This window comes from Bidens hawaiensis, unplaced genomic scaffold (genome assembly GCF_021521415.1).
Source record: "Bidens hawaiensis isolate Kalapana, Puna unplaced genomic scaffold, B.hawaiensis_p1.1 tig00058971_1, whole genome shotgun sequence".
NCBI lineage: Eukaryota > Viridiplantae > Streptophyta > Magnoliopsida > Asterales > Asteraceae > Bidens > Bidens hawaiensis.
The window spans coordinates 49,109-61,099 of record NW_027500623.1 but is presented as its reverse complement, the minus strand read 5'-3'; the positions used below and the strand labels follow the sequence as shown (position 1 = coordinate 61,099).

Sequence of the window (11,991 nt, the reverse complement as noted above, 5' to 3'; positions counted from 1 at the left end):
CCTACCCGATTTTTCCATCAACCCCCTTGCTCCTCGTAAGAAGCCGCCGTCTCCGCCTGTTTGTTCTTTTCACTCGTCTTCTCCGGCGGACCTGCAACAGCGTCACCGCCATCTCTGATATAGGGATTAAAACTTAAAACGCACCATCAGAAGCTTCAATCGACTCAAGTTTTCGGATTAAAACCTGCAACAGTACCGCCACCATCTAATCATCGGTGATTCCAGGTTTTTCGGCGGTGAGAAACAAGGGGGTCGGTAATAGGACGATTTGAGTGGTCATTGTTGTTGTAGGGTGTGGTGGTGGTGGTGGTGGTGGTTGGGCTGTGAGCGGTGGCGTTTTCGGTGTGGCAGTACAGATTGTTTTACGGTGGTGGTGGTGGCTTTCTAACGAAGTAGATGTTTCCGTCGGAGACGACGGTTCAGCCGCAAAATCGTTAATTTCTGGCACCATTTTTCTGGGTTCTGAGCTTCTTGCTCTTCTCCGTTCTTTTTTAACTCTTTTTCTCACTCCAATTTCTGTTCTTTGCTCGGAATCTTGATTTTCCGGTAACTTGTTTTTCACTTCCGGCAACACTTTATTCAACTCCAAGCTGTTGTCTTTTTGCTCATCAGCTCCAGACACAGAATAATAAGTTCTGATTACTTCCGGTTTCTGCTCCGGCAGCGGAGATGGTGGTGACGGCGGCTGTGGCGGCGGAGATGGGGATTCAGCTTCAACAACCGGCTGTGACGGCGGCACGTATGAATCTTGTTTATTATTATTAATATTAATATTATTAAGATCCATCACTGTATGGTGTTCTCGAAAATAATATCGATCATAGTTGAAATGGGTATCATCGGAAAACCGATAAGGTGACTCCACACGGTGGTTCCACTGGGGAGATAGCTGCCGGAGATCCGGGTAAGAGCTGGTGCTCCGTTTAACTGAGTTTTTGCTCAAAAGGACAAAAAGACCAATATACCCTCACATGCGCCTCACGTGAGGGTATTTAACTGAGTTTTTCTAACCCAGTTAGCGTAAAGGACAAAACTTGTAGGAAAAAAAAGTTTAAAGTACACCGCCTGCAAGGAAACTTAGAAAAGGACACGAACCGTAATTTAGCTTTTTTTAAAGGACAAAATTTGTAATTCTGTCTAAAATAAAAAGTAATGAATGCTTATTTGTTAGAGCATCTCAGTGTTTTTAATTCCAAACACCTTCACATCATCAACATCTCACCACCGTTTCCCTCCCCCTCCTCTCTCTCTCTCTCTCTCTCTCTCTCTCCTCTTTTTATCATCTCTTGCTTTTATTTCATAAAAAGCGGCTTGAGAATATAAACTTCTCTCTTTTCTCTCTCTTTTATATGTCACTCTTTCTCATCCACATAAACTCCTTACACCATTGGAGATGCTCCTAGACCACATGCACTGGTAACTAAGCATAACCAGATGCTTTTTGACACGTAGCATAGCGATGTTCACCTAATTTTGAAGCTAGCTTTAAATTCTTCCGATATAACCTCTATATGTGTTCTTAAATAGATGATAAATTAGATTGCCATTTCTTAGGATCTAAAACATTTATTAATTTAAAACACTTTTTATCCTACAATCCACTTGTTCTAAATAATACAACATAATTGCTTAAAAATTTTTGTTTTTGCGACGTCCAATCAATTATTAAATAAATTGTATCTATTCTAGACTAGTTAAGTCATGATAATCCAAATAGGTGAATTATTGAAGATATTTATTACTTGGACAATTATGGTAAACATTACTCTATTTTCATGTTCTCAAAGCATCCTTGCTATAGTAAACGCCAGCTATAGTCATGTGCTTTCCTAATAAAAAGATGGACCATGAAAGCTATTATTACTAAATATAGAATTTGTGCTTATTTGATTTAATTATATTATGTAAAAATAATTCAACGCCATACAATTTACATTTTAAAAGTTAGCTAGGTATTGCAAAACAATCAAACGAGCTTTCCTAAAAAGTTAATAAAGAACTCACATTTTTCTTTCGTCACAAAAGTAATTATATATTTATTAAAAGGAGAAATGCCTCCAAACAAAAATTCATGATTTAAAATTATCAAATACAAAAATTTTATTAGAAAAATAAGCTACATACCAGTACATATTATAATGGATAAAATTGTCCCTAAATGCGTACATGGTCAACGATAAATATATAAGAGTTTAATATTACAAAAAAGAAAAATGAATAAGCCGTATTTTTTTTGTCATTAAAAAGGATCATGAATCCTTCATATACATGTACATATTATAATGGGTAAAATTATCCCTAAATACGTACATGAGCAACGATAAATATATAAGAGTTTAATGTTACAAAAAAGAAAAATGAATAAGCCGTATATATATATATATATATTTTTGTCATTTAAAAGGATCATTTCATATAATATGGGTCACTCTGTCATACATCTCTTCTTGAAAATGGTTCAAATGGATCAAGAATTCAAGATCTTTTTTCACGTACAACGTGGATTTTATATATTAATGGATTTAATACCATACGAATTGAAAACAAACTACAAACTTGTTTTTATTTCCTACAGGATATGATATAATACTACCTAAAACGAGTTCTCCAAACCCTTATTATTGCTAATTAATTGGTAGGTTTCAAATTAGCCAAATACCGCCAAGAACATAAAAATTACAAGCACCATGTACAAGAGATCAGAAATGAGAAGTTGCAAGCTTAATGATAAAGTAACAAAGATATGTAATATTCAACAAATAATATAGTAGACTGACCAACAACTTCAACAAAAGTTTGATTCGAAAATACCATAAAGTGCTTAAGAAATAATGAGATAAAAGAACACAAATTTAATTACTTGCTTATTTAGGTTTAGGTTTCACAAGTGCTGGTTCAAAACACGCAAATTTGAAATCGGTCCCTATTTTTTCACCTTGAAAAAAAGTTCGAAAGGAACATTAGATCTACCTCAAAATCAAGACTTTCTATAAAGAAGATTAGTACGTTGTGAAAAGCATTTGATAAGAAGTATGAAGTTGATGAGATTTATTTACATGTTTTTGTTAATTGTTGTCGCAAATATAAGATGTTAATGATGGGAGAAGAGACTAGTAGTTTTCAGTGGTCTTCTTTAATGATGATGGCTTTATGGGTGTTTATGTGCACAAAGTTCGACGGACAAGCCGGTAGATCAACATCTGTCGAAGAACACAGTGATTGTCGGGCAATGAAGGTAGGAACGATGTGCGGTGGGGGTTTGACAGTAGGTCAGAGCATGTTTGGGATTGAGTTTCAAAACAACTTATTCATTTATTGGTTTTTTTCAAAATGCCAGGATTTGTGGCTTTTAGAAAACAACTTTTTAACTATTTTAAAAGAAATAAAACAATAAAGATTTTTTTGGATTAACAAACACTTTTTTAGCCTATTGCTTTTTAAAAAGACCAATAAGTCAATATGTTGTTTTCAAGCTCAGTTCCAAACATGCTCGATAGGGTGATTGTGATAATGCGTTCTTTATTAGATTGTGCATAGCTTCTTTTGACTTTTCTTTTTTATTCTACACATTTGTTTTTATTTAGTACATTTTAATTTAAACCAGTATTATGTCACATGTGTGCTGCAGCGAAAATACAACTTGATTGAGGTTCATCGTTAAAAATTTTAAATCAAAGTAAGCGTGTTGCGGTGCATTACAACTTAAAAAAACACAAGTATAACTAGGCCTTGTATGAACTATGAACTACGAAGGCCCAAACGAGTATGCAAAGTGATGATGTTTTAAACACGGGCCCTGAGTAGAGGTGCACAAAAAACCTGAACCCGGAACCAGACCCGAAATAAATACCCGGAACCGGTTTTTCTAATACCCGGGTTTTTAATACCCGAACCCGAACCCGACCCTACCCGTAGGTTACGGATAGAGTATGCATTTTGGCACTAAAACCCGAACCCGAACCGGACCCGATTTGTACCCGGTAATACCCGAAAACCCGATTTGTACCCGGTAATACCCGAACCCGGAACCGAGGTTTTCCAATACCCGAAACCAGGTATTTCAAATACCCGATGTATACCCGAAAAATACCTTAAAAATACCAGAATAATACCCCTAAAAAGTGTAAAATAAAAAATCCAATCTATATAAAAAAATATCGGAAAACCCCGAAAAAACCCATAAATAGAGTTTTTTTCAATACCCGATAATAGGGTATTCAAATACCCGGTTTTAGAATACCCGGTTCTATACCCGACCCGAACCCGATACATAGGGTATGATTTTTAGAGACAATACCCGACCCGAACCCTACCCGATTATTACCAATACCCGGTCATACCCGTACCCGGTCATACCCGAACCCGGTTCAATACCAGAACCTGGGTATTTAGAAAACCCGATTTGTGCACCTCTAGCCCTAAGTACTTCACGGAAAGATACAAAGATATTTAATTGGAGAAAAAGTAAAACTATAATTGGAGTTAGGGTATGTTTGGCATGAAGCTTTTAGGAGTTTTTAAGAGTTTCAAAATTCAAGCTTTTAAGAAAAAATTAATACTTAATTAAAAGCCTTGTTTGGTTTAAAGAGTTTGAAACTTTTAGGTTAGAAGAAAAAACTTAAAGCTTAAAGCTTTTACTAATAATGTTTAGAAAGAGATACAAGCTTTTAGTATTTTAGTTTACTTAAATAACCTTCTAAAATAAATATATTTACTATCATTGTCTTTAGTTATGCCAATTTTAGTAATTTTATACATTTTATTAAAATTTTCAGTTACTCTGTCAAACATCTAAACATATCTAAAAAACTACAGCTACCAGCTTCCAGCTACAGCTACCACCTACCAGCTTCAAGCTATCAGCCATCAGCTTTCAGCTAATTTTACCAAACATACCCATAATATTTACCCTGTATTACTTTATTAACTTTGCTCATCGATGTAGTTTAGTTTTCCATATGTTTAGATTTTCTGTTAGGATATATAAAGTCCTGTTGACACGTGTAGCAGTTTGTGGGGGTCTTAATAACTATTTTAGACTATATATTTGGATTTAATTAAAAAGTGCATAAAGTTTATAGACAATGAACTTTAAATGCCTTATTCTTTAACAAACGTATTCCGATTAAACTACAAATAAGTAAATAAAAGAAAAAGAAAATGGAATAACCATATTTCTCTATTCCGACTGCCTTATCGTGTCTTTCTTGACTCCAACCTTACCAATCGGAGCTTCAAGAAGCAACACATTGTTGCATGGTGTAGTACTAAGACAGAATGGATAGCTCTTGCTCATCTTGTTGTTGCTGACATCATGTGCATTATGTCCCCGATGCATGACTAATGTTGTGCATCCAGTGGCGGACCAATAAATTATTTTTTTGGGGGCGACATTGGGATTTAACACTAATTTTAAGGGGGGCGATCAGGATTTTCACATACAAATAACACTAAAAAATAAAATTTAAGGTGGGCGGCAGGCCCCTTTAGTTTCCTAATAGGTCCGCCTCTATGTGCACCTAGTCTTTGGTTAACATTGGTGCTACGTATCTAGCTAGCGGTTATATTCCGTGTTTCATCAACGCAGCATACATCTGAAGATTGATCTACATTTTATTTAGGATATATTTTTGACTCAATATTTTACGGTTCATTATGTTACTACCATACATCAGCATGCGAATATGTCCAACAAATTTGCCTATAACATATCCATACATGTCTTTGTGAACTCTCTCTATATAAAGATGTCGACCATGGAATATAGAGAGAGATCCTTGTAAATTTCTTTACACTTCAATCATCTTTAAACGAAAAATATAAAATAATAAACATTTCGACATCATTATTTTAACTATTTTGAGATGGTATACATATAGATTGTTTAGTGACATTCAAACTTTAAAAAGGATCTACGGGACGTCTTTTTAATGCACCCGGAAGTATAAGAGTCCAAATAATTATATGAACCTATTTAACAAAAACAATCATATTACCTATATATACTTCATATTTTCAACCACGGATAATATTATAGAAAACCAGAGCCAACAAGACGTTAGAGCTAAAGAACTTATATCGGACAAGAGAACTGAAAGCAAGTTTTTAAACTAATTTTTTTTATAATAATTTGGATAATACCACTGAAACTTAAAAACTAAAGAACAAAATTAATATAACTAATGAAATGATCCACAAACCTATGTGAAATAAAAAAACATTCCGTCTCAGTAAACAAGTTTTGATAGGTATGAAAATAAATCAAGATAACAACAAGAACAACAAGCATCAAGGCTTGTCGCGGGTTTGATCACCTTCGTGCTTGAAACATCTCTTCCAAAGCCAATGCTTCTTCCACACTTTCTCGTTCATTTCATCGATCGAAACACCTTTGGTCTCGGGTAGGAAAGCGAACGCGTAAATCCCCATAACCACAATCCATCCAGAAAAGAAGAAGAAGATCATCGCCCGCATATGGCAAAGCATTGTGAGGAAAGCTTGAGCTATGATAAAGGTGAATATCATATTCATGCTCACTGCAATGAAGAAACCTGCTGTTCTAGTCTCTAGTGGGAATATTTCACTTGGAATTAACCACCCTAGTGGCCCCCAAGACCATGCGAAACCGGATACGAAAACACATATCAAGAACAACACCACATATGCGTATGTCTTTGGTAAAGAGTTGGTAGATTTCAAGTATGCTGCAAGTATTCCTCCTGTTACAACCTGTGCATAAAAACCTTAATCTTGTGAAATAAAAGAGTACAAAATAAAATAAAAAAAAGTTTTAGATGCACATAGTATTAGTTTTTGAAAAAAAACCTAATTAAAAGTTACAATACTTCAAAACAACCAAAAACAAGTCATCTCAATACACTTTTAAATGTATAGCAACTAATGCTTCAAACATACAAGCTTTCTATGTGTGACTTTATTGAATCCCATATACTATAACCTCTCCATGCGTCTTAGAAAAGGCAAGACCTTGGCTTTGATTAATTTAAAAATACTTTTCAGAAAAGCGAGAGATATCGCCAAATCATTCGTAGACCACTCCAAACTTTGTACTGACCATTTAGGCACTTAATTGGCAGCCTACTTGTTGCCTTAGATGTTACCAAATCCAACTCTTAATTCGTGTTAATTAACTTGATAAGATTTTACCCCTTTACGGCATAGGAACGGTATACCATATAAAACATTCAAAAAAATTGTATCATTCTCAAGATTTGTAGGAATATTTTTTTCATTCTTAATATTTAAAGGATGGAAATAATTAGTGTAAAAAAGGATACTCTTTTCTTTTTAATGTCTTCACATTAACTTTTAAGCTTACCTGAGCAATAAACATTTGGATGGCAGCTTCAATAAGCAAAAACCTCCTTCCAAGTTTGTCGACACAAAAAACCGCCACGAACGTAGCAATCAAGTTAATGCTACCCGTGACAACAGCGGATAGCAACGACGCGTCACTATGGAACCCCATTGTCTGAAACAAAACGGGTGCATAAAACATGATCACATTGATACCCGTAAACTGCTGGAAAATCTGAAGCATTCCTGAGGTGATAATCTGCGGCCAACTTGATCGTTTCATAAGGTTCTTGAACGGGTGCTTGATTTGTTTAGCTAACTCGGTGGTGTTCACTATTTCATCATATTCTTTTTGAACATCTTGAACCCCTCGGATCTTTCGAAGAGTTTCCAATCCACGTTCTGGATATCCTCGCTCGATTAGGCTTGTGGGAGTCTCGACAATTAGTAGGGACCCGAAGGCTAGGAAAAGAGCTGGGATGGCTGCACCACCTAAGGAAATCCTCCAGCCATATGTGTGGCTTGCGGTGAAGTAGTTAACTAGGTTCGCAGCTAGGATCCCAGCCGTGACTAGCAACTGGAAGAGCACGTTAAGACCACCTCGATACTTGTTCGGAGCTATCTCTGATATGAATAGTGGCACAGCCTACAAGTTGTTAACATTACAATTAGTTGAGGATGATTTTTTTGATATAGTAGGTGGTTTAGGATTCAGTTAAGTAGTTTTAAAATACTTTTAAAAGTTCTTGTATCAGACACGCTACCACGTGCCATGCAAGAACTATAAGTACAAAATGAATCGTCTTGAGTACATAGTTGAATCCTAAACCATCTATAAATCGCAAAACACAATTTCACACCAATAATGTTATTGGAAAGATTAAAGTATTTACCTTATATGAGATTTTTATTTTTATTTTTATTTTGTTTGTAGGTGTTTTAGAAAATCATAAGAGTTTGGATTTTGAACTCGGCGTATTTAAGGAGTTTGCCTGCCACGTGAGTATCGTCGGTGAGCAAACTCCTTGGTATAAACCAAAACACTGTGACTTTTACCGGGGAATCATCAGTTTTACATTTAGGGTTTATAAGTTTACCTGGTTACCGAATCCGATTCCAGCACCAAGCAAAAGCCTTCCAGTGATAAGCATGGCAATGTTCATGGCGGCAGTGTTGAGAATAACACCAACCAAAAAGAAAAAGGAGGCCAATTGGATGGTGATCTTCCGGCCAAATCTTTTGCAACATTTGGATGCCGCAAAACTCGAAACCATCGCGGCAAGGTAAAGAGAGGAGGTGAAGAGCTGCAGTAGTTGGTCATCGAATTTACAGTAATTATCTTCTTTCACATGATGCTTTTTTTTGTAAACAGCCGGAAAAAACTTCTTTAAGAACACATCCATTGATGTCACTCCTCCTACAATATATATTATATTACATTACATTAATAATAAACATTAAAAGATATCTATATGATTATTAGTATTGTAACCAAATCCATCATTTAATTCTCTCCAGATTACCGATCTATAACCATCTAAACAAATTACAATCATGGAAACCATGGATCTAGGTTTTAGGGTTTGTAATATTATTATTATAATTAAACGGAGGATAATAATAATAATAATAATAATATTACCTGAAATGCCAATGTCGTAACCAAACATGAGGCCACCGAAGGCAGCGATGATACAGCAGACAACCACTTGCGCGGTGAGTTTGGCCGGCAGGTCCGCGGCCCCGCCGGTGGCAGCCATTACTTGGGCAGGCATGGTATGGTATGGTAGGGTGGTGTGTACGTTCGTGTGACAATTATGTGTGTTTGGTCTGTCTGGTTTGTTATATAGAAAAGCCTTATTTATAGATCGTAGTTGAAACTTTCATAATATAATTTTATCCGAAAATGTCAATCTCATATCCCTTATATTTCTCACTCTTCTGTTGCAGATTTAATCCAGTACGGATGCTTTGATAAATTCTCTACCTATTCATGTACCTTACATATACTTTAATAATCAAAATGTTTGGAATAACATTGTCTTGTTTGTACGTCTTTAATATATATATTGATTAACCATGCATGGGCAGCACAAATAAGTATACAACCACGTCTTGAAATTAAGTAACAACATACCTTCTCTCATTTCTACGTTATTAATTAATTTAACCTTTTATCCCTTCAAAATATATAAATTTACAACCTGTAAAATGAAGAAAAAATAATTTCAATTATATGTTATCTTAAAATATCATTTTATAATTACGTTAGATACACCATGCGTTGCACTAATCCAAAAGTACGTAGTTATGTCCTTATACAAAAATTATATGATAACCTTTACCGCCTCATTAATCTCAGGAGGTATTGATCATCTCTCTTACAAATCATGAATCAAAAATGGTGAAATCTTTCACAAACTAATCAGAACAATGCTAGTGATAACCTTACAACAATACAAAAGTGAATGAAATAGTTAGTTGTGGCACAACTCTTTTCTTTTTCTCTTGATCCTTACTTCAATTTTTGAAATTAAAAATTAAGAAATTTATATGTATATACATGCTTAGAGCAAAATGAGTGAGGAAAACTGTTTGATCACATAGCTTTCGATTTATAGACAAAACAACACTTGGGCAAGTGACCATCCAAAACAACACTTGGGCTAGTGACCATCCATGATCGTTAGGACAATCCACTTTGCCTTAATTGTTGCGTTTGTGAATGTTGTGCATGGTCATGCCTACGTTTGCAAATCCTTTTCTAGAGATTTAAACTATCTTTTAAGTTTCCAAGATGCATATTTCATCTTTACTCCATTTCATAATATTATCTTACGGTTGCTACAGCGGATATAGCACAAAAAGAGAGTATGGAGGTCCAAGAGTATAATCCTATAGAAAGTTCCTAACCTGCTAAGAATCAAAGAAAACACGACCGGTTAGTCTCACCGCAGGAGGGGGCCTCATACGATCAACCTCCGGCGTGAGAATCAGTGCTATGATACGAGAGATATAGTAGGAGCATATAGAGAGAGTTTAGAGAGAATAAGGTGAATGAGAATGTGAAAATACATTTGGTGATATGTCCAGTTTATAGACAGTTTACAAGCTTCTCCGGGGGAGCTGGAGCTTCTTAAGTAGAAAATGGCCAGCTCTCATCTAAGCTCGTGCAGACTGGGCATATGTCATTTCTGTGTAACTTACACTCAGCTTTTATTTTGTCTTGTAGTTTTTTTTTACTTTATGGCAGGTGTCAGCTTTTAAACAATTATGACTTTTTCTGAAATTACTGTAGCGTAAGCTTCTTAGTTAACTTAGGAGATTTGCTGGGTAAGTGTCAAGCTTCCCCTTTTGGCAGCTTATGCTTGTTGCTCTTTTGTTCATAAGCTTCTCTGCTTGTGAGCTGCTTTTCTATTATTAAACTTGTAGGTGGGTAAGGGTACTGATGTGTGTGCGTTTGTGGTATAAAATATGATGGATTGGAATTTTAGCTTTCGCACAAGATCGTGAATTTTTTTATAAAAGTAATTTCTATTAAGACTAAACACAAACAAAATAGGGAAGTGTACCTATCGTATATGTATAATAGTATTGGTAAGAACCAAATATCGATCCGTGGACGCAAATATTTATAATAATAAATCTTTGTTTTAACTCAATCGGAGAGTTTAGTCATTTTGGGGTTGTTTTTTAAACTTTCATTATATATATATATAGGTGAACAAGAAGAGAAATTCTAAATAAGTAATTCAATTATATGAAAGTTACCATCTAAGATCAAGAATCCACTCCATTCTTCCTTGATGATTATAATGTAAATATGTGATAAAGTTGCCTTAATAATATAAGACAGAATAGCCCCTCATTTCTAAGTGAACATATTCTATGATATAAAAGAAAGTAGCATGCATATTTCAAGTCCATCCTTCTTAATCTCATGCTACCACGAGAATGTCAATTTAAGTAGGCAAGTAGTTTAGTAAAGTAGAAAGATTAAGATTGACTTAGATTTCTCAAATACCAATTCTAACAACTTCGGGTGGTTATAGTTTAGTCACACACCTCCCATTGGTTGATTTAATTAAGTTATAATTACACATTCTTTTAACATATGATTTCTTTAACTAGCATGATAACCTAAGCAATCGTGTTAACAATGTTATATCAGAATTACCAACACTAGAGAAATAGATCATAGCTTATATCTCATCATTTCTAAGTACAATATAAGGATCCATGTTTTATCTTAAATAAATTATCAAGATATTATTTTTACCATTTATAGTCTCCAAGAACATAAGTGAATCATGAATGATTGTTAGTCATCAGCCGTGATTTGTTGAGTTAAAGTGATAAAACATTTTTCATCAAAGGATAATTGCAAGATAACCATGTACTTTACTAAACTAAATCACATATTTAAGATAATCATCAAGTAAAACAAAGCCTCTTCATAGAAATTAGATGGTAAATAGAGTTTAGCTCATGATGAGCGTGATTATGAACATCAAAAGAGATTAAGATAACAAACACATGATCAAACTAGAACAATCTAACCAAATGTTGGATGAATCTTCCTTCTTCAATGGTGATGGATGATAATGATGATGGATGACGATGACGATAGCCTCCAAGCCTTCAAACTTTCCACAAGATCCTCAATATGAGTGT

The 11,991-nt window shown here is 34.9% G+C and overlaps 1 protein-coding gene across 1 annotated transcript; it reads right to left on the bottom strand.

Moving 5' to 3' along the window:
* Positions 1 to 6,044: 6,044 nt before the first annotated feature.
* LOC143602467 (sugar transport protein 8-like) lies at positions 6,045 to 9,302 on the bottom strand. The gene is made up of 4 exons (XM_077079557.1): positions 8,960 to 9,302; positions 8,415 to 8,734; positions 7,340 to 7,963; positions 6,045 to 6,729 (listed from the first exon to the last, which is right to left on the bottom strand). Exons 1-4 carry the CDS (start codon positions 9,090 to 9,092, stop codon positions 6,289 to 6,291), a joined length of 1,518 nt encoding a protein of 505 aa, XP_076935672.1. The 5' UTR covers positions 9,093 to 9,302; the 3' UTR covers positions 6,045 to 6,288.
* Between the last annotated feature and the right edge of the window lie 2,689 nt (positions 9,303 to 11,991).

Bases quoted from the DNA above. Each gene is read 5' to 3' on its own strand.
- LOC143602467 (XM_077079557.1), bottom strand. From the start codon at position 9,092: ATGCCTGCCCAAGTAATGGCTGCCACCGGCGGGGCCGCGGACCTGCCG. The intron at 8,735-8,959 runs GTAATATTATTA...TATATATTGTAG, and splicing joins TTACGACATTGGCATTTCAG to GAGGAGTGACATCAATGGAT. The intron at 7,964-8,414 runs GTAAACTTATAA...AACAACTTGTAG, and splicing joins GAATCGGATTCGGTAACCAG to GCTGTGCCACTATTCATATC.